This window comes from Eucyclogobius newberryi, unplaced genomic scaffold, assembly GCF_026437365.1.
Source record: "Eucyclogobius newberryi isolate DKJ021-1_F unplaced genomic scaffold, fEucNew1.0.hap1 SCAF_7, whole genome shotgun sequence".
Classification (NCBI taxonomy): Eukaryota; Metazoa; Chordata; class Actinopteri; order Gobiiformes; family Gobiidae; genus Eucyclogobius; species Eucyclogobius newberryi.
In genome coordinates, this window is record NW_027316389.1 from 31,398,769 (window position 1) to 31,422,885 (window position 24,117).

Here is a 24,117-nt window from a genome sequence, read left to right on the forward strand (position 1 = left end):
GCAGAAGGTTTTTTTCGTTTTCTTCAATCAAGACATTTACATAAACGACGTATGACGTGTCCGTGCGTCTCCAGCTACTGGCCATATAAGGACGGGACATTGCGCGGGAACAGGGGCTCGGCCCCGGTTGCTATGGCACATTGGAGAATGTAAGCAAAGAGGCGGGGCCTGTAGTTTTACTACTAAACGCCAGATGGCCCTTCTGGAGGCCCACGGTTTTAGAGAGCTCCGCGTCTAGAGACGAGGCGCTTTGTTGACATGAATCGCGTGACAATCACCAAGATTAGAGGTCAAATAAAAGAAGAGCAGAGCGGGGTCCAGGGCCCTGCGGGGCCCGAGGGTCGTGGCAGAACCCCCCATACAGAGTGTGTTCTTATGGTTATGACTGAACTAAAAGCCTTTGTTTTATTTGGGCCTTTAGTTAGGGAAAGTAGAACTGTAGAAACTGTTGCTAAACCTGTGGCAGATGCCTATCCCGGGACATAATGACATCAGAGAAGACTTTAGCGAAGGTGACTTCATATTATATATAATTATATAATAGATTCTAGGTTATAATGATGAGGTGTCTGCAGCTCCTTCCAGTTACAACCTAATTATGCAACAGTTGCACTGGCGCACACTGCAGGCTTCTGGAGGCAGCTCTGGATACACAGGCACAACAAGTCACACTGTTTTAGTGTTAATAACTTTTATTCTTTACAACACATGTCATAAATAACAATTATTGCTTTTTCCATCTGCAGTATGTAAAAGATAAAATTGGCTTGGTCATTTCGGATTACAGAGTGAAAGTGTTTGCACTACAGTGCAAGAAATAATATTTTAACATTTTATATTGTTAAATAAAATTCAGCAAAACATGATTTTCATAATTTGTTCTCTCTGTAGTCCCGGTGATCCCGGCTTGTTAATTAATATTTACAAAAAGTAAAAGGTAATCAGACCAACAAAACATTGTTGGGCATAAATATACAGAAAATATAACAGTATTCTGAGTCATATTAACGAACAAGCACAACTCCAGAGATGAACCAAATTATTTACAATGATGACAGTGACAAAGACTGACACAAACAGGCCACCAGCTCAGCTCCAGTGTTTGACCAACTGAGGATTTGATGAGAACATCACTCCTGACCCAAAAACTCAGTAACACACAGATTATATTAACAATGACAATAGTGTATAATGACGGCAATACCTTTATCCAGATAAAAATGCATTACTATAATAAGGCTTGAGTCAGGACATGACTACCAAAGCACATGTGGATACATAACAAATATATTTGAGCCATGCATTAAGTTAGCTTCAAATCCAATTGCAAGCAAAATAGCAGCAGAGAGGTGGTCACATCAGGATATACAGTGTCAGCTACAAAAAAAGTGACTTGCGAGAAAATTAAATATGACTGTGACAATATGAATGTGTCTACCTCTGCTGAAGGAAACTGAATTCACAGTGTAAACAAGCATCAGAAAGGTAACCATTTCCTTAAGCATATATAGGAGCAATACTGGTACAGCCTGGGACATTTACTATACAGTAATAAACAAGGCCCTGTACAAGTGTCCATAGTCCTTCCGTTTGTTCAATTCAACAAGTTAGAGCTCTATCCCCTTTACCAAAGATGCTTCCAAGGTGATATTGAACCCATAAAGTGTGTGCAAGATGCGAGACAGGGCATGGACCGCGGCCCGATCCCGGAGCAAAGCAATGTCCTCATAGGTCCGACCTGTGAGGGGGCATTCGGCCAGCAGGGGGAGCCACAAAGCCAGGAGCTGATCCCTGCAAACAGACAAACGTCAATCAAATTCTAAAGTCTTTGGTTTCATAATATTATATTGTGCAGATGTGTACTCATTGTTTTTTTTTTTTTTTACAGCAGTCAAGTCAATATATCCAACAAAACAGACCTACTGCCGTAAATTGTGGTGCATTACATTGATATTACATAACTTCGATTCAATGTATAAAATGGAATACTATAGCGCGGATTGAGATTACATAACATTGTATAGGACAAAATTGTTTTGTTGAGATGGGGGGAGGTATAAGCTTGTTGAATTAATATAGCAGGGAAATGGAGCTAATCAATATCAACACGATAAGAATTTTCTTTTGGATATTATTGCAAAAATCCTATAACATTAATTTTATAGAACCAGTAGGCTCTCTTCTAGAATGGAAAGCGCAACTCGCAAAAAAATATCAAATTTTTTACCTAATTCCCAGGCAGACGAACAGCTGGAATTTGCCTTCTTTTCCAATATTCCGTGGCGAAGAGTTGATGGCATGGACATAGTGACACAGAGAGTCCCATGGTTGACCTTTGGCCCGTGTGGATCCGTTCAAATCGCCAATTTGATCGGCTGTCTCCATTGAAACCACTGCTTTCTCTGTGTAAGAATGCAAATATGTGTGCCTTTACACTTTTTGTTTCCCGAGCATGTGTTGGTGCAGAACTCAGCAGGTGTAACTTACCGATGTAGTCCCAAACAAACACACTTCTCTGGAACAGGCGGCTGGATTTCAGTCCGTGAAGAAGGAACTTTTCCAGCGCGCACACTAAGCCGCCTTCTCCACACAACAGCACTGTCAGGTTTCCCCTCTGGGACAACACAAGTAGGACAAGGAGTTAATGCAGTATTTTAGCCCAGAAGATTCCGATTTCAGTATTAGCAATTGTCCTTCAAGGTTGAAACTACTTCAAATCTAGTTTAAGGTTAGATTTAGGTTTATTTATATTCTTTAAGTCAGACATATTGCATCAATGTCTACTTTTAGTACATATGGCACAATTGTGATCATATTTTAAAATTAATTTCTAATTTATCTTGGGTTGTTGCATTATTTTGTCCAGAATAAAATGAAGTAGATACTATAAGTGTTTTGTCATACTATGGGCATCTACTGGAGAGTCAAATTTCACACTTTCTATTTTATCTTTTTCATTGGTCAACGGCATTTGTATTGAATATTTTGTAAATATATTTAAACTTGTTGTAAGTGAACATCTCTAGATAAGTGCACTGATGAACTTTCTGGTTTCTGAAATGACCTTGTTTGACATTGAGGCAGTGTTTTCAGAAGTCAATGGGGGAAAAAAGCAATGTTCCAATCTCCATTTTCTAAAACATCCCCATTACAATTGCTGAATTTTTATTTTGTCTCCAGACAGAAATTAAGGGTAATCACTTTTAGGAGTGACTTTAACTTAGGTGTTTTCTCCATCGAGACACACACCTCCTGTTCCGGCTTATGAAAGTATTTGACAAGGTTATTCGCTGCCTCCCTCATGTCCTCTTGTACTTCCACTGCATGCACTCCTGTAAAAAAAACAAAAAACATAAACAGGGACACTCGAGAATGAGCTCCAGCTAAATATTTGACAAATGAGAACAGGAAAGGTGATATATACAGGAGCTGAATGTGCTATTGTGGCTATTTAGCAACAAGTAGGTCATCCATTGTGATAAAGAATGCGTTCATTGTCGACACGTACTGGTGCGGCTGCCAAGCGATCCCAGCACTGTCATCACAGTCTGCGAGGGGGAGGCCAGCTCAGGGGGGGTAGCCGACCACCTCCCAGAATCCTCCTCTGCACCAGGTGTGACCAGCTGACCAATGAGGACGCGCTCCAGGCTTCCGTCGCCCACGCCTTTGCCCAGCCAGCGGCCACAGGGGAACCTAACACACGAGGAAATACAGTATGAGCTGTTTTTGTGTATTCGTCCTGCTGATTGGTCTGTGGGCCTGTCATGAAAACACATTTTGAAGTATGATAAACTTACAGAAAATATAAATGATAAGTTTGTGACTACTACTACTAGTACTACTACTACTACTAATAAAGCATGATGATCCCACAAACCCTTTTCCAAATTAATCCGCACAAAATAAACAGAATAAAACACTGCAATCGAATCAAAATAACTATTTGAATGGTCACAATTAGCAAATCGCAAAGACTGCAACGATTTAAGTCCTTTGCAAACAAGAAAATATTCTCTTATTATGTATAAAATCTATTAACTTTGTAGTTTAGACCACTACACTTCATTCATTCATTCATTTTCTACCGCCTGTTCCCTTTCGGGGTTGCGGGTGACTGGAGCCTATCCCAGTGACTTTGGCCCTTAGGCGGGGTACACCCTGGACAGTGGCCAACTCGTCGCACCCCCACTACAAACATGTTCATTGGATATTTGTAATAGTTCAGCAGATCCTATTTCAGTCTTTATCAAATGTTAATGCTCCTGGAAGTGCTTAAAATGTACACTTAGAACAGAATTACAATTAAATTAAAAATCACAATTCTAAGCCCAATGTTTGTCAAACTTGTTAGTTAAGTAGATAATATCTTTAATAATCGATCATCTACTGCTTATTTTTTCCTCACTGGTGCAAATAAAAAGTACACACAATTCATTTTGACTCCCTAAAAGTAGAGTTCGATCTATAATGTATTTATTTAATGTGAATTGCAAGGATTCAGTCGCATCAGGTTTGCCTGTATAGTTTTAAAATAGTCACTGCATTAATTATCTCCATAAAAGAAGCAAAGTTACTTGTAAGTGTGTCCCGTGATCTCGTTGTACACCATGACGCAGTCGATGAGACACTTGGCTAGCAGTCCGGAGTTGTCCTGTCCCAGCTGCAGGGTGCTCAGCCGGCCCAGGTTTTTACACTGGGAGAAAAGAACGCAAAGAACATTTTAGAACCGTTAATACATCCTTCTTTACACTTATAGTCACATGCTCAAACAAACCTGGAAGTAGATCTCTTGTGTGTTTTTGGGAAACTGTCGAAGTCCTGAATCGCCCAACTCTCCCGACACACACACCCACGGGTTAACAGCTGCCATGGCGATGCTTAGTTTTTTCATGGGTATTATGGCAACGCGATATGGAATACCTGAGAACACAGAACAGACAATTTTGTTAAAGTAGATATTTTAATATTAAACTACAAGTAAAGTTAATCACCATATTTTGCCTAATATGTCCCCTTTAAAATACAAGTAGTCCTGTCACCCACTAAACATGCTCACATGGCTGCATTCTAAGACAACGCTTGAAGATATGTGATGACGTACTGATGGAGGTGAAGACTCGAGTAAAGCAGAGGTAATCCACCGTGTTCAGAGACAAGAGGTGGAACAAAAACTGCTCGCGTTCTTCCTCACACAGCAGGAACGCATGTGGTTTGTACAGCTGTCTGCAAGGCCCAGACGTTGACATGTGGTTAGATACAAATATTCAACTTAAAATACAACGCAAGTATCTGGTAGTGGCTCTTACCGAATTAACTCTTGATTTGTAAGCAGTTCTTTGAGGTGTTGAGAAAGCATTTTCTTCTCCAAGGCCAGATGAATCCAAGCTCGGGCCTGACCTACTTCAGACATTCCCTCACTCATGGTCTGAATAAAGCTATAAATTTACACAGACATAGATTCTTATTATCATACTTCTGTTTGAGCTATGAAATGTCATAGTATTAGTAGTTAGTACATGTGGTCACTTAAAACTCAAAGTGCACTGTATCCACCCACTGCTCGTCTTTATTGGAGAGTTGTTACTTTGCACGTTTTATACCATCATGTGGATCGTTACAGGCAAAGCAACAACACCTAGTTTAGTTTTGGGGTTTTTAGAATTTCGTGGTGCATGGAGGAGGGCAGATCATCGAAAAATTGTTAGAATTTTACGTGTACGTGACATACAATTTCTGAATATCAAGTAATGCATTTGTGATACAATTCTGCAAAAAGAACTTATTAGTTAGTAAACCTCCAAATGGGTATAAAAGTGATATTTCTGCACTTTTGTGGGTCATTGTAAGTTAACATTTGTTTAAAACTAAAACCAAATACATTTAAAGTCATGTTTTTTTTAACTTATTTCCGACATAATAATGTATATGCATAATTTTGTCAAGAGGGCCCACCCCTAGTTTTGAACCATAAACAGAATTAGATCCACTTGTTTTTTTAATTCAGGAGCAAAAAATCATATAACAATATAAATAGGGGCATTAAAATGTCTAATAGAGAAAGATTTGGTTTGTTGGTTTGGACTGGTTTGCTGGTTTAAGAAGCAATTTTGTCAGCACTGATGAATCAATTAATTGATTAAGTGAAAGATTTAGTTTTAAAACTTTATTTCTTCTTTTCTTGTCATTTGGATTGAGCACCTGCAGTGCTAGCTTTGTACCTCATGTCTTGTAATAGGAATCCTCTTAAATGCAGGGTGGTATCAGTAAATGTCTTCTGTTCTGAACCTGTAAACATTGAAAACAGTGATTTGTGGCTCCAGTTTCACAGATAGATCTGTTTTCACAGATAGATAGATGGACTCATAGTCTTAATGAGTGCTCTGACCTGGAGACTCAGCCGGAGCCTCTGCCTTCCTCTGGGCCGCCTGGTAGTGCAGCAGATGGGACCACAACGCAGACTTCCCCTGTTAAAAATACTCTTGTCAAACCACTCCATATGGGCATTTGATTCAATTACTTTTCAAAGCATCTTAACAGACCAAAAATAAACAACCAAGACGAAACCAGGATTGACTCAATAATTAAAACCAGAAATAACACAATATTGACCAGATTCAAAAACAGTTCTTAAACAGAACTAGACAAAGTCAACCCGAGGATAGAATTAATTAAGTTAAAACACTCTTATTTATCATATTTAAGACAAAAGGACAGGACTAACAAAAAATAAACTAACCAACCAAGGATCGAATCAGGTCCAAGCCAGGATGGATCAAGGTCCAAACCATTTCTAAACAGAGCCTAGACTAGAATTGAACTAATATGGGAATAAGCCAGGACTGTCCTGACAAACCAAACTTAAGGACGTTCATCCATTATAACATAATTTCCTTCTTTTTCTTCAATTATTTTTGATACACTTAATAATAATAATTAAGTGTATCAAAAATAATCAAGAATAATTGTTATGATCAGTAATACATGTATACAGTTTTGAAATGATTCCCCTGGAGAGTTCTGATTTTTGTCTGTAAGTGAGGCCTGTAAAGGGACATCTGGCATCACATTGCACCATTTTCTGCACCTATTTAATTCATTAATATGTAACATAACGATGCATTTCCACAAAGTTCACAGATGTTAAGGTCAAATGATGCACTTTAATGCCTGGTACCGACCTGTTTCAGCTGTAGACCATGGCCCCAGGTCCGCTCCAGTAAATCGCACAGCCCGTGGATGAGAGTGTTCTCCTGCAGGCCTGTGATGTTAGCCTCCCCCTGACCCAGCTCCACGCTCTCCTTACCCATGCGCTCCATTAGCATCCTCTTAGTCTACACAACCAGAAGAAAATCATAAGCCAGACAGACAGACAGTGATCAGGGAACAGGGAAACACAAGTCCAGTGTACCAACCTTGAGGCGACACTCATTCAGCAGTCCGTCCACAAATTCCCTGTGAGTTTGCGTGACGGTTTGAGGGCATGGGTCAAGAAGCTTTGAGTGAGCCAGGTTTTTACGTAGAAATATGTGCTTCTGTTCATGAGGAAATGAATACAAAGTAATCATCATCAATCATAGTAATATCATCATCAAAGTAATATCATCATCAATCATATTAGTAATACGTTTAAAATGATTTTGCAAGGAAATATTGAACAAGAAATAGACCGATATGCAAAGGTTATTATTGGTACAATGGAGGACATTTTTAAAGGCACAAATTCAATTCTGAAGGCCAGTACAACACTGTAAATTCTGTTGCAATGAAGCTGGTAATTCCACTGTCATCAGTGCTATATGGAGTCTACACCTAAAATGTATTGCTACTGATATTATTTTGTGTAATACTTTTGTATTATTTTGTAAGCACTCTGGCCGGAGGTAAAAGGAAATGAATACAAAATGTTATGATAATACTTATTTCACACATAAAGGAGACATATTATGCTTTTATTTTGGTACTTAGTATTGAACTATAACATCATGTTGATAACTATTTTACATTTAGTTTATTGTAAACCGCAATATAGATCTAATTATTTATTATTATTAATAGAAACAGGCCCAATTACTTCATGTTTGAAACGGCACAACTGATAAGCTTGTTGTTAAAGCTGCTTTAACTGTAGCGATCAGCAAATTATCATGAACATGTTTTTCATTTTTGGCAATGTGAGTATGATTTTTTTCAATAACTGTAACTAAGTACAGGGATGTAGGACAATACAGGATTACTCAAACATGCAACTTTGAGTAAGCTAATCATTATAACATGGTTAAAGCTCATAAAAGTATATTTTGCATAATATTTCTCCTATAAAAATGTATGTGCCATGATAAGCCTCGTATCGGTCCACCTCTAGATTAGACAATATACAGTATAAGCACATTTACAAAAAGGTTACTTGGGCAAACAAACAACTGAAACTAGGAAACAAGGGAAAAGGAAAATAACTAGAATGAACTGAATAACACAAACACCAATTACTTAAAATACACTATATTCATATATTTTAATGACTTACACAACGGTGTTTTTGACTTAGGAGTTTATGAATCTGAAAGCAATGCATGGGTTTTACAATAAGACAATCTGTTCCATTAAAGTCATAAAAATGTGACAGTTATAAACAACTTAAGCTTAAAAAAATACAATAACCAAGTCATTTTATCTGAAGATCATCATACTACGAAAATCACACACTACTCAAGGCATAACATCATCATATGACAGTAATTACCTGAGTCTGGTCCAAATCCGCTCCTGAATGCTCTGTAAACTTTCTCGAGTCAGACCTGCATGATGCCGTGACTCGACCTGACCATCTGTTCACCCAAAGCAATATTTAGCTTACATTTAACATAACGATGAAGACTGAGTTAACATGTGATTGTAGACTTACTTGTTGGTGCTGTTCCCCTGTGCCAGGACGTCCGCCTGTAGCCGGGGGAAGTATCCCGGCTGGTGACGCCCCTGTCCGATCTTCATGTTGAGCAGGTGTGGGTGGATGGCTGTGTGATCGGCCTTCTTCAGCCGGCGCTCAATGGTCTGAGCTGTGGACACACGTGCTATTAGATTTACTACACCGGATGCAATTACAAGCATTGTTGTAAGCCTGGGATGTTGAAACAAGGTCCCGGTATTGAGATTTATGTTCTACATTCGATCCAGCCTTCAACCACTGACTGTATATATCAACACTGCTGGGGCTGGACCAATGGGGGGCCGCAGTGCAGTGCTAGGTCTGTGGTTAGGAGTACCAAGATGGAGGATTAGATGGAGCCTGTTTATGTGCTGAGTTGTATTAATTTATGCATGCCTTTTGTACTGCAACGCTGATTTTCACACCAAGTTTGTGTTGTGTTTATTATTTATCACAAACTTAACACAGATTGTCATGTATGTAAGATTTTTGTACGTTTTTGAATTGAATTGTGATCTCATCCCTGCGGCAATCTGCTATTTTGGTGATGTCATCATAAGGTGATTCAGGGCTGCTGTGTTTAATGCAGCTCTATGCCCACATACCCACACCTCCTATTGGTCAACCTCTGTAAGGCTTTGAGAGTGACAAGTGGATTTAACCAATCACAGTGAAGTATGAGCTCTCAGAACAGGTAGACCTCAGTTCACAGCTTTTCTATTTGGATTAACGTAGTTCATAATTCCTGTTCATTGTCTCTTATTTGTCCTCATTAATCATGTTCTGCCTTTGCCTCTTTGCTGCTATTCTCCTTCTAGAAGGACTCGGTGAAGGGCAGTGTGACAGACAATGTGGCCAAAATAGCTTAGTTTTCTCAATTGTTGGCATATCACACACTTGTAATGTGACTTGTTTCATTAGGGAGAAAAAAATAATGAATAGACATTTATCAGCCACTTTTGGAGGTTTGCCTTTGACTAATTTTCACAACTTTTGACACAAACAATTCCCCCTTTGATCAAATCCTTTCATTTCCCTTTGTAAGCCAGTGAAGTACCTGACTCCAGCAGTGATGTGCACTTCCTATAACGGTTGTTGCGTTTGTCTTGCTCGTCTGTGTCGTACAATCGCTCTCTCTCCAGGCGACTGTCAAACAGCTGCTGCATGGGCTCCCTGTCTGCCCAGCGCGAGATCACCTTCCCATCCACAAACGAAGAAAACATGGCCGTCTCCAAGAAGCGGGACATGAAAGTCAGATGGGAGGCAGGCTGAACCGACAGGAAGGAACCCTGAAATGCCAATCAAAATCTCTTTTAACAGAAACGCACAACTTTGATGTTTGTTAGAGGATTGACAGCAAAACACGTGTCAGTAAGTGGCATCTCATCTTGAAGTACCTTGTCAAAATTGCACGATCCTTCTCTGTTGCTCAACCAGGAGTCCAAATCAAAAGAGCTGTTGATGACAAACTGGTCGTATTTGCCAAACATGGCGGCAAACCTCCCGGCAAACACTTCCCTGATCTGAATATTGAGCTTGGCGGCCTTCAGCTCATCGTCCTCCTCTTCTAACACAAGTGTCTTTGCACCGTCGGCCATGCTGCCTCCTTCACACTGCTTGGCCAGAGCCTGAAGCTTCTCCAGGACGGCCAGCTCATCGCCCCCCAGGTTGCCGTTCCGCCTGTCCTCCATCAGGTCCTCAAGAACAAGGCTGCTCAGACGTGGGGATGGGGAGTTCAGGGTGGGTTTTGTTAGCACGCCCCCTTGTGGAGATAGTCCGAAGCGCTGTAAGATTTCTGTCAGTTCTTGGATGAGTTCAGTCTGATCAGGGAACACGGGGAGATCCTCGGGGGCTTCTACACAGTGGTTGTCAATGTCCACAAAGCAGAGGTTGGCCTAGATACAGAAGAAACACATGCAAAGAAATAGGACCTGATTTTCAAACCGTGAAAAGCTCTTACAAGCTCTTACAAACCGTTTGGTACATCACTAGCATAGCTTTAGAACAGCTTTTACACATTGAGAAGTGAAGAATGGTGGACCACCCTTACACAATGAGCTCTCATCCCAAAGCGTCAAAAAGCAACGCACATGGCTTCTTCTTACAAGTTTGCATTGATAACAGCACAGCAGCCTGCTTTTTTTTTAGAATACATTGGAAAGAACAAAAACACATTTACATTTCCTGCCTTGTTCCTACTTTTTACCTCATTCAAACAATCACAGTCCACAATATTTGCCTCTCAACCAATCACTCCTCTGATTATTGATAATTTGCACTCGCTTCTTCATATTTCTTCCTTCTAAATCAGCAGCAGAACCATCAGCCTCCAATCATCCCATTATTCTATTCAAGGGTTTCAGGTTCCTTTGTATTGGTGTCATTTTGAGTATTTTTTATCCATGTCCATTTCTATGGCAACGGTGGTTATTATTCATCACTCTGTTCATTGCAAGTCAAGATGTGCCAATATAATCTTCAACTCAGTGGTAACAATCAGAATACATCTCAGTGGTATTGCGCAGTGACCATTAGCATTCAGTGGTACAGTGGCTCTCTGCAGCATCCTTCACCCGCACGTGACGCCCGATGAGCAGAGCAGGGCTGACAGCTGCCCCGGCCTTACTACCTACTACCCTGCAGCCTCAGCACGCTATGGGGTTGGGCTTATCTTTTCTGTTTTATCACAATCGTTTTTACAGGATTTTGACTCATAATAGTCATCTTACATGCATCCGACAAATTTACCACTACAAAGCTTGAAAACCTGTCTCAGTCTCAAGCCCTATTTCTATACTCTTAATTAATCATATTGAAAACATTCCCTTTACCGCAACTCAGTATTGTATAAATTAGAATATCCCCCAAAACACAAGAAACAAGTATTGGTTAGCAATTATTTAGCAAGACCATTCTTCTGTTCCGCTCTGTTTTGGCTCTCACCCCCAAGGCTCTCTTTACGCCTGTTTTTCTGGAGCAGCGAGACTTCAAAGAGCATTTATGATAATACAGCATGAAGCGGAGATCCAGCTTTGCACAATGTGTAAGACGGAGGTTTTCCCAACTCGAAAGAAATGTCTCTATTAACACAGGCTTATACCAAAGAGCAACACTGTCATTATATTCAAATAGTCCAATTTCTCAGACAAGGGTGTTGCAAAAAGGTATTTTGAATGGATTGAAGGTTGGATCAGCGTTTCACTGGGTTCTCACAGTTATTTTCATAAAACAACTTTGCAAGACGACAGAGCAGGGCACCCAGTAAGAACTGCACCTTTGTACATCCTCTGACGCCGGATTTTCCTGCATCTAATACACTTCAAAACTATATCTCACGATAAGCTGGAATTAATTTAATTTGCAATCTTAATAGTATAGATTTATTTATTAACTAGACCTACATATATAATGTGACATCTTAGGACTAGTTTCAACACAATACATCTTTGTTTAATTATCTAATTAATCATTACATTTTTAAATCTTAAGGCAGAATGAGCTGGAAATAAAAAATAAATGTATTGAGTTCAAAAGTAAAAAAATCAAATCCACAAAGTCTAAAAGAAGCTCAATGATTCAATTATAGCATTTATTTACAACTCAAAATACTGCTTCAAAATATAACCAAAAAATTAAAAATTAAAAAAAAACAGTACATTTCAGTCAAATAGTCTTGTGTTGTTGTGATTTATTAATTCCCTTGCGATATCAATAATCACGCTAGCCACTTTTGTGATATTGATAGTTTTACGATATATTGAGCAGCTTTAGTAAAATAAAAAACTAGTCGAAAGAACTCCTAATCTTGAATAGTACTGTGAAATCAAGACATCATATCTTTGAAACAATCTATTTAGAATTTAACACCAACGAAACACTGCTAAATCGATGTATAAGCTTTACATGTGGAACAGCAGCTCTGTAAAGGACCCTTACCTCATGGGACAGGTGCAGGGAGGATCTCTGGGCTCCCTCTCTGCGCTGGAGGCCCATGACGAAGGGCACGGGGGCGTCCAGGAGGTGGTAGATGGGCGCGGACGTGATGGGCAGATACATGTGCTGCCAATGGAACGGGAACAGCAGCGTGGTGATGCACTCCGCCACCGTCATCAGTCTCTGGTAATCTGAGAACACACACACATGGGACACACTGTAAACTATATGGGGTGCATTTATTTACAAGTAAGTGCAAGTGTCGAGGGAGGGCCAAAATATAAGCAACTGAGCCTGCATGATGGCAGTGCAGATAACGATTATAATGATCATAACATGACTAGTGGATGATTAGTCATGATTACTGCTCGTACTGTTATTTAAATGTGTGTGTCACTTTATTATCTTTTGAAACATTATGTAAACTAGTGCTGCAACATTTATTGCAAATTTCAATGGTTGTATTTAGAAAATTGCAAAAGGCTAAAGTAATTGAAGTATTATAATATCCAATTTTATTTTGTACAAAAGCATCTAAAGGTTTAGACCTCTACCAACAAAATACATGTGATTCACTCGTCTCTCAAATGTGGATGTTTAAAATGTGAACTATTAAAACAGGGCTAATCAAAAATTAGATACTAATCTAGACTAAAACTAGTATAGAAAAATGTGACCTTTCTGGAACGGTTTTATAATGATCTTGAGCTATATCAGAACTAGTACAAAACCACAAGGAAAGAACTATTATTTTGTGTTAAAAATGACAGTCAATAGTCGAACAACTTTGCATTTTCTTTACATTGTGGAGTCCAAACTGCTATTATTGATTATTGAGGCTATTCCTTAGTCACAAAACTAAAACATACATCATAAATCTAATCACAATAGTTTCCTCTTGGGGATGAATTAAAGTCATTCTGAAATGAATTGCAATGTAAGAATTTTATATTTTTTCTTAATTGTTCAGCACGAAAACCAAAACTAAAATCAAATGTCAAACAATATAAATATTTTGAGGATAAATTCAATGTCCCTGTGCCCTTGGATGAAGTATTGCCATAAAGTGAGAATACGTTTCTGTGGCGTTCCTGTTTTATCCAATCAGAACAGAGAATCTCTGTTACCAGGCTGTTACCGGGGTTGGCTGTTACACACGTGCCATGTGAATGCCTATTGGCTAACCACGACATGTTTGTCATCACTGCTTAGTTTTTATTGGACTATTGTTTGAGCCACTTTCCTTAATTCCTGCTTTGGTTAATGCAGCGTGGCATGATTAAGGCAATGAGTTAGTTATTGAATCTTAATCAGTGTTCTAATAGCAAACCATTGTTGTGCATCTTAGCTTGAGGAATGTATTGTAGTTGTACAAGGTTAAAAGAATGAGAGAAGACTTCAGGTACAGTTTAGGCCGACTTTATTAGTGAAATGTCCTTTGCATTTGACCAATTCCTTTGACCAGAGTGCAGAAAGAAGAACTGTAAATTAGTTTTACTGGGCACTGATTAAAAGTCTGTCTTGTTTATGTCTGTGAAATTAACATTGACTGCCATTTCAAGTGTTTTAATAAGAAAAATGAAAATTGAATACAAAATAGTGATTGATCATGATGAGGAAAATATTGTGATTGTGCCTCCATCTGTTGGGTTGTGGTTAGAAATAATATTTTAGAATGGTGAGATTATAGCATTTTCCTCTGTTGGCATTAAACAGTGTAACATGGAGACCTGGTGTAGTTTTATTAAAATGCCTTCACCAATTGGAAATAGTTTTAACGCTTGTTTCCTGCTGCTGTATTATTGCAATGTTTATTTACAGTAGTATTGGTGAATTTAAATGACTAATTGAAAATATTTTCTCATAAAAATTCAACTTCAATCTGGATCAAGCTGGAACAATAGCTTTTTGTTATGTGTATAGTTCTGATAACGATTATAATGATCGAAAACACAACTATGACAATTTGTCATAGTCAACAATTAGTCAGTAAATCATCACCTTTTTGAAACAAAAGACTATATGCATATTTAGGTTTATTTGGTGTTTCTTTTGCCTGGTCTCTGTGTTAGTTTAATTTACCTTTTTCATCATTGTCAAATTTTTGCTGACTAAAAAACTAAATAACAAACTAAATAAAAAGTAATCATAAAGATCGTTTTGTACATTAATCGGTCAGTGGAGTTTTAGTTGACAGACATTTTATCAGAATTATGAGGATTTCGCAGGATGAGGCATAGAGAGAGTTAGCTAGAGTTTTGGCAGAGAACTTTGTGTTTAGTTGCATTTTTTACATACAAATAAGCATTTTTCTGCTTGTACTACTTATACTCATATAGTTGTTTTTGCAGTTAGGGTCAGATTATATAGCGAACTGTAATACTTTGGAGCGATTTTGTCAGCATCACACCGCATTTAGTCAAATCGAATTTCGTTAGACAACAACAGCTCTAATAAAGAATAAAATAAATAAGAATAAAATCATGACCAAAGTTACATGCATTTTTGGCAACTAAAACTATGACTAACAGTAGATTTTTTTGTCAACTAAAGTACTAATATTTTTGTCAAATAATAACAACTAAACATAAATTAATAAAAGTGCAGACTTGATCCAAAGCCTCAGAGCATCAAACCAGAGCTGAAAAAACTCCACGTCCAAGAAACATGTCTGTACATATTCATGCAGCAATGCAATATAATCTATATATAATAATCTAATACAATTATTGTGAATTTAGTAGACTAAATGAACTATTAAATTTGTTTTTGTCAACTAAAAACTCAAATTAAAAACAATTGTTGACTTTTGTCAAATTTAACACTGCCCGGTCCAAACTCTGTAGGTTCTCAGATGTTATTTTACTCTGGCTCTATTGAACATCTTAAGAAATATCTGTTGGTAGCACATTTGATAAAAGATTGTGCCCACAGTGACATATAATTATTCTGTGTAAATCCTGAATACTCAAAGTATCAAATTGTTCTGCTGGAAAATCAACTTTTGAGTCTTGTAAGTCAGGCCTTAACACTATGTTATTTTTTCTGAAATCATTCTGGTCTATAAAGTTGGGTTAATGTGACTATTCAACATTCTAGAATGTAGTTTAAAACTGAGTTGGAGCAGGTCAGAATTCTATCACAGAGTTTGCTGTCAGATTGTCGATTTTTTTACCTAGTTTATGGTTCATATCTCATATTACTGAGCTACTACAACAGCCTCAGAAAGTGGTGCCATTATCCAAAGATGTGATTGTGGTCAGTTGAAAGGCCATGAGATTAATATTAATATTGCAGGTTTGTTGAGTCTAACAAATAATGATAAGGTTGAAGGTTTGTGAAATTCCCTCACTAAATTCTAGAATGTGAACGCAACCTAATTGTTGAAATTGCTTTGTAAACAGAATTGGAATATATTATATACCCCAGAGGAATAACTGACAAAAGCATACTGTTAAATAAATGATTACCTTGTGAGTAGAGGAGCACTTGTGTCTCGAGAAGGGCACAGGTCAGTAGCTGCACCATGTTGTCCACCCCCAGCAGGCAGAAGGCCTCACCGAGAGGAAACTCCCCCAGAGGAAGCTCCCCTGGCCCAGGCCGCTGACACAGAATGGGCCCCTGCACTCCATGGAAGCGCAGTGAGCGTCCTGGAGGGGGAAGGGGGACCTCATACAGGATGTTGTGGATGTAGCTCTCCAGAGGAAGGGGCGGGGCAGTGCTGGAAGCCACGGCCTGGTGTAGCTGGGAGAGGAACTGTCTGGAGGCTTGGAGGAAGGGGAGCGGGGTGAGCAGGCATAGGGCTTTGGACACATAAAGAGTGTCTTTGGACGCGTTGTAAGAACCCACACCAGCAGCACACGGAGCCACGCCAGCCAAGGACTCCACGTCTGACTCATCCAGGCTGCTCACCAGAGAGTCCATGCTGGAGGTGGAGGGCGACGAGGCAGAGGAGGAGGAGGAGGCAGCGGAGGAGGAGGAGTTGGACTGACGCTCCACTTGGTGCATCTGGTACAGTGTGTGCATGGCCGTGGTGATGGCAGGACTTGTCACCTCCTCGTAGAATGTGTGGACAAAGCCGTAGGAGCGTGAGCCATTGTCAAATACAAGAGTGAAAGAGTGGAACTGAGGGTCCAGTCTCTCAGCCTGCGTGCGGAAAGACAGGCCCCGGGGCATACACAGCTGAGGGAATCAGAAGAGATGAAAGCATTAGTGATGAGGACGTCTCGGTTAATAATACTGCCATTCTCTAAACTGTTTCTGTTTAAATTGAGGTGGTAGGCTCATATAGGTACAGCAGAGTTTCTGAGGTAACGCCACTACCGTTCAGCATCCATAAGTGCAAACACAGGCTTTAGGAGTTATATATATGTATAGGGTATGGAGAAGAATAACATGCATTAATAACACAAAATTTGTATAGATATCCAAGAATGCCATCGGACGCTTTGAGCTAAAAGGTCACTGCACTGTATCTCAACACCAGTTCTTTACTGAAATGGCTCAGTAAATAAAAGCTTTAGTTTGGTCAGTGAGTTGCTCAGAAATATTTACATTTTTTATTTTATTTGGATTACCTCGCTTTAGAGGTGGTAAATATAAACATTTATAATATCGCAATTGTTGTTTTATAAGCAAGCACAATTTAAATGTAGCTATATCTGTCTTTTAAAAAACACTTAATTAAGGATGCAAAATAAAAGCTTAAGAATAAAATCTTAAAGGTGGTATGGACGATTTTTTTCAGCAATCTTTTTATTATATTTCCTCGTGGCGTGGATAAATCATTTGTCCTGCCACGTATCAATCATAAAACGCACCTATCGCTCACCTGCAGCCGCGTCAGGCTCGTCCCCATGTTTCCGCGTGCCTAAGCGCATGGATCTATCATAATATAGTTCCCTCAGTGTACGGGGCAAAATGAAGATGGAGAAAGACAGTTCGAGCTGACGCAGAAGTGGACAGAAATCTACGGGAGACGAGCGATGTGATGCGCTCCGTTGCGCTAATAAACAAACGCACGTGTGTGTTGTATCGGTCCACACGGGGGAGTGCGCATGTGCACTTCTGCCTGCGTTCTCAAATCGCCGAAAAATCGTCCATACCGCCTTTAAGAAAACTTGTAGTATAGTGTTCATTTCCAGACTTTTGGTACATTTTACAGTCCTTGTTTTTTGCAATACTTTGACCCTAACAAAAACATTTGCTGCCACATTTCAGATGCAATAATCTGTCTAAATTTCGACATCAAGTCAAAAAAATTATATTGGGACTATTATTAATTTTTGTCACTGTTGACCACCAAAAGTAGAATATCAAGTGTATTGTCTATAATCAAAACTATTAAAATGACCTCAAAAAGAGTCATAAACATAGAGTAGGAGCAAGTTCTGCCTTTTCCTGATTGTGGTTTTGACCCTCAACTAAGACTTTAAACAGGCACATTTTAGCACATTCTGAATATCATGATTGGGCTAATGCAAAAAAATATCAAGATACTCCTTTTTTTGTCAATATCGTCCTCCCCTACCTTGCATTGCACTTATTTAGTTGGTTTCTAATATGTGTCTTTATATATTATATACTTTATATTTTACGTGTATTTGCTTATATTAACAATCACATTGACAAAAGTATTCCATTCCACTCAGCAAAAGTAAGCATTCAATATTTAGTCTCCACGATGTCTCGGTATCAAATGGCAATTACAGTTATTTTATTGCCGTCACTGCTGGCCGTCTGAGCAAATTCTAATGTCAAAGGACTTAAAGGTGCCAGTTTAATCATGGCTTATTTCTTGTTCCTGGGTTGGTTGTTTCTTGTGAGCTGGTTGAGAACTAGTTTAGTTACAGTCCTGGTTTAGTTCTGGTCTGGCCCTCCGGGTTTATTCCTTGTTTAATTCTGCTTTAGACCTGGTTTAGACCTGGTTTAGACCTGGTTTAGATCTGCTTTAGTCCTGCTTTAGACCTGCTTTAGACCTGTTTTAGATCTGCTTTAGTCCTGCTTTAGACCTGCTTTAGACCTGCTTTAGACCTGTTTTAGATCTGCTTTAGTCCTGCTTTAGACCTGCTTTAGACCTGTTTTAGACCTGGTTTAGACCTGGTTTAGACCTGCTTTAGACCTGATTTAGACCTGGTTTAGACCTGCTTTAGACCTGATTTAGACCTGGTTTAGACCTGCTTTAGACCTGGTTCAGACCTGTTTTAGACCTGTTTTAGACCTGGTTTAGACCTGCTTTAGACCTGGTTTAGACCTGCTTTAGACCTGGTTTAGACCTGCTTTAGACCTGCTTTAGACCTGTTTTAGACATGGTTCAGACCTGCTTTAGACCTGTTTTAGACCTGGTTCAGACCTGCTTTAGACCTGTTTTAGACCTGGTTCAGACCTGCTTTAGACTTGTTTTAGACCTGGTTTAGACCTGGTTTAGACCTGCTTTAGACCTGGTTTAGACCTGGTTTAGACCTGCTTTAGACCTGGTTCAGACCTGGTTTAGACCTGCTTTAGACCTGGTTCAGACCTGGTTTAGACCTGCTTTAGACCTGATTTAGACCTGGTTTAGACCTGCTTTAGACCTGGTTCAGACCTGCTTTAGACCTGTTTTAGACCTGGTTTAGACCTGCTTTAGACCTGGTTTAGACCTGCTTTAGACCTGGTTTAGACCTGCTTTAGACCTGCTTTAGACCTGTTTTCGACCTGGTTCAGACCTGATTTAGACCTGTTTTAGACCTGGTTCAGACCTGCTTTAGACTTGTTTTAGACCTGGTTTAGACCTGGTTTAGACCTGCTTTAGACCTGGTTTAGACCTGGTTTAGACCTGCTTTAGACCTGGTTCAGACCTGGTTTAGACCTGCTTTAGACCTGGTTCAGACCTGGTTTAGACCTGCTTTAGACCTGGTTCAGACCTGCTTTAGACCTGTTTTAGACCTGGTTTTGACCTGGTTTGTACTGGCTAGTGAAGTCCAAGTTTAATTCTGGTTCAGAACTTGTTTGCCATGTTGGTTAAGCCTTTTGTATTGTATCTTTTCACAAAAATCTAATATAGCAGTTGTAGCATCAGTGGAGCTCATGTCGTCATGCAGTCCAAAGATAAACACCAAAGTCCGTCCTGACACTGATGATGGCAGATCATTCTTATACTTTAAAACAAAATTGGAGTTTAAGAGGTGGTTGATTAATTTTGCTATGATGGAGGGCAGAAGAAAGACAGGGCCGTTTACTGGATTTAAAAGTTTCAGATTGGTGGAAGATTGATTGATTACTAAGGGCTAGTAATGAGTAATGAGCCTTGTATTAATTAATTACGGTCAATTTTATTAGGGGAATTTTTTTAACCAGTCGCATAACCATACAATAACTCTATTAACGTTGTGTATTGTAGATTAGTCTATTTATTTGTTGAAAGAGAAATGCTTGAAGTTTAAAAATGTTAATGGTAGAATAAAAAACTTCAGTTAAACCACTGATTTTTGGGTGTTTCTTACCTGAGTGTGCAACTGCTTCACAGTAGAATGCACAACACGTTTCTACTATCTTATCAAGATCACAAATGAACAAAGCTAAAATATAGTATATTTCTTGCAAACATCTTCAGGAATATTTTTGATTCTATTAGAAAGCAAAGAAAATTAGACGTCCGGATGTTGCAGATCTACGCAATCTATGCTCAGTCGTGCCAGGTAAGAGTCGCTATGCTTAATCGGATTAGTTTTTAAGATAAATTGCCAAAGATAAACTCCAAAAGCAAAACTCAGGCTTGTTGCCATTCATCACCTCTATTTCTCCTCTGCCAAGACATTGTTGCAGAGGCTCTATTGAACCAGATCTAGTGTTGGGGATATTTTGTGTTATAAATTCAGTCAAATCTAGCTGAATTGCCCTGCTCTACATGTTAACTTTTGGCAGTACAGAAAAATATTTCAAATAAGACCTATACAATTGAGATAATAATAACTCATTTTCACAATCGAGCAGATAAAACTAAGCTATGGTGATATCCATACTAACCATGTTCACTGCATTCTTATTGAAGGGGGTCTTTTCGGTGCTTTCCGGATAGTGCACCAGGACTTTAGACTTGAAGGAGCGTCGGAGAGGGCTCTGCTCAAGGCTTTCACCTGTGGGACAAACAGAATCAAGACAGATAAGGACAGGCTGCTGCTGAGTCACATTCCTTTAAAGGACCTTGTCTGACACCTACTAAAATGTGAATGTGTTCGTCAGCAGCAAAAAGCAAACTCCTGCAGACCTTTCCAAAACATGTCGGTTGTGATCCAGCAATCCATTCTGCAGCTGTTAATGTTTTAGCAAGTAAGAAAATACAGTGCGATATCATTGTTTGTATTGTTGAAAAATTCAGCAAAGTGCCCTTTATCTACTTCTGCAGATAAAGGGCAGTAGATTTATTATTTGTGGAAACTGACGCCTCATGGTACAGCTAAAATGTTTTGGAAAATGAGAATAAATCATTGAAAGGAACTGCTAACCAAATAAAAGACTCTTTACAGGACCTTTTTTGTTTTGCAGAGGACATTATATTAGTTAAAATTGCAGCCTTTGTGATTTTGCCAATAGTGGCCATTCAAGTAGCAATTTCAGTTTTAGCCTAGAGTTAATCATGTATAAACATATTTCATGGTTATGTAATTTTAATAGAAATGTAATACACAACACCAGCAATAGTTATGGTTGTTATGCTAGAACCAAGCATAGAATTACGATCATATTGTTTGTTAAGCAATACATTGGAGACCTAGAAATGTAAAAGTTCAACATAAAACGTAGACCTTTTAAATATGATTCCAACTTCCTGAAGCCAAAATCCATACAGCCAACATGCTCTGCATCACTATAAAGAGCATTAGCATAATCCCTAGCATCAGTTGTTGGCTGTAACGTTCTGAACTCCCCAAAAGAACATGACGCACAGGTACAAAGAAACACAGCAGACACTACTCCAGTCAGCAGGAAGACTATTGTTACCACAGCGAAGAGACTATGTTTCTTACACAGGGATAAAACTAGAGTTAGCGGATGGAGACAAAATTGCTCCGTTGCCATGGAAACCCTTTCCGCTGTAGTCGCTGAGATAACCATCAGGACAGAGTTCGTCAGTGGATACGTCACTCTGACTTTCATCAGCACTGGTCTCAACAGGGTTTTCCACTGAAAGCTCCGCATAAAGCTCCATTCAGGTGATGGCTTTGGACAAGAAAATAGAGCGACAGCTACAGGGAAATAACTATGACCCCAGAGCCATAGTTATTTCGAGACAACAACTGTATAAATGTATTTATTTATTAATTACTGATACAGTATGCTAATTCGACACAAGATACCTACAGGATTACAAACTTTTCTCCAAAGCCAGATCTAAAAAAGCAAATATAAATATAAAGAAAATAAATATATACCCGTATGTATTTATTTTTTGACATCTGCAACCTGGGTGAGAGGGCCCTACAGCCATTCTGTATGGAAGAAGTGAAATATGATTATTCTTGGCTGGCTAGGAAAGATATGACAATCTTTTCCAGAAGATACAAATTGTAGAGACAAGCATAACATTTAACTGTGCCAACTGGGCATGATGTAAACGTGAATTAATTGTTCGTAGAAATGACACCAAATACATACTTGACGGATGAGGTCATGCCTGTGATCATCAGCCCCAATTGGTTCTGAAACGGGGATTTAACAGTCCGATAGGCATTCTCATGTGAAATTTGATTAGGCTGCAGAAAACACACTGGCATCTATTTAGTGGCCAACAAGAGCAGATTGTCTCGGCGCAGGCATTTAGCCATCAGACAAACATGGCTACTGTATGACCTCATCCTTGTCAATGACTCTGTGAGTCGTAATGTGTATGAAGGCAAACGCTAGCTCAACGGAAGATGGGGAGGAAAGCTGCAGATTCTCACACATTTGTAATCCAGTGGAAGAAGCGGAGCCCCCTTTGCTGCAATGGGTATAGGATGACCTGATGTTACATAAGCAGCTTGGTGGAGCTCAGATAAAGTAGCATTGCTGTCACTTGCTCTTGGGGGTATCACACCAGCAGGGTATTTGGTTCATCCTAAGCCTGAATTGAGAGGAAATGTGCTTTCATGTGTCCTTTAAAGGGGACATACTATATTTTGCTACTTCAATGAGATTTTAACATTGTTACAACACGGTTTCCTCATCATTAGTTTACTCAAACTTAGATTTTGATTAATTCCTGCATGTTTTAGTCATCTTGTATTGTCCTGCAACTGAGGCCCGAGTGCTTGCCCACATCCCTGTACTTGATACATGTAGGTTTGAAAATGTCATGTGAACACTTTCCAAAGTAAAAACGTAAATGACCTGATCTGTCGCTTGCTACTGTGAGATGTCATTATGAAAGGAACACAATTATTACAGTTCAATACTAAGTACCTGAAAAAAGCATAATATGTCTCCTTTACAAATGTGTTACATATAGACCTATAATTACAGATAGTACAATACAGATAAAATAAGAAATGAATCTCAAAGGCTCCAATAATAATATCCTCCTCAGTGATCTTGTAAGTATTTTGCATAAAACCTGCTAACTCTAGTTTAGACGTCTAAAGCTTATGAAATGTATGAGATTCTACTCTACAGTTCATATCGTCCGCCGTTGTCAGCCTTTTCTCAGTATCATCCCAATTACACAACCACTTCCAGTCAAATTTAACGGTCTATTTATTCCAAAGTATAGCGCGTCATCCCTATAGGTACAGTTGGACTTAAGGGAGAGAACGGCTGCAACTATTGTTTGCATGAGTATTTTTGTGTTTCTATTCTGAACATGACGTCACGTATCCAGCGCACCTGCTTGGACAACACAAAGCAGCAGCAGTAACACGTGCGGACGTCACAGGGAGAGTGCGCAGGTTCACATGTCCTCAGCTGACTGTCAACAACAAAGAGGAAAAGACTAACAAAAAACACAATTATCCAAGCTAGATTTGGCAACCTTGCATAACTAGCAACATCCAATAAACCCAAGATCTCTAGAAGAGGCTCTCCACCTTCAAAACACTTGACACAAAGGAGCATCACTGCAGCTGTGGCAACTCCCCCCACTTGCATTCAAAATCAGACCGTCATTTTGCCTCTGGAATGGAACAGATGTGTCCTTTTTCCAAGACAAAGCAGCATTTTGAACAACTGCAAAAAAAAATGGCTATTACTCAGATTACCACCGCGTTTTTGGTCAGTGGAATGTAATCTGACAAACATCCAGGCCATTT

The 24,117-nt window shown here is 39.2% G+C and overlaps 1 protein-coding gene across 1 annotated transcript; it reads right to left on the reverse strand.

Moving 5' to 3' along the window:
- Positions 1–674: 674 nt before the first annotated feature.
- On the reverse strand, positions 675–20,968 carry LOC140349619 (DENN domain-containing protein 5B-like). Its single transcript, XM_072436044.1, has 21 exons — positions 20,861–20,968; positions 16,327–17,038; positions 12,860–13,047; positions 10,321–10,818; positions 9,981–10,212; positions 8,903–9,053; positions 8,741–8,825; positions 8,525–8,557; positions 7,413–7,532; positions 7,179–7,331; positions 6,386–6,464; positions 6,219–6,285; positions 5,307–5,435; positions 5,102–5,223; positions 4,775–4,920; positions 4,575–4,693; positions 3,509–3,693; positions 3,250–3,332; positions 2,488–2,614; positions 2,228–2,402; positions 675–1,791 (listed from the first exon to the last, which is right to left on the reverse strand). The coding sequence occupies exons 1-21, from the start codon at positions 20,861–20,863 to the stop codon at positions 1,608–1,610; spliced, it is 3,591 nt and encodes a 1,196-aa protein (XP_072292145.1). The 5' UTR covers positions 20,864–20,968; the 3' UTR covers positions 675–1,607.
- Between the last annotated feature and the right edge of the window lie 3,149 nt (positions 20,969–24,117).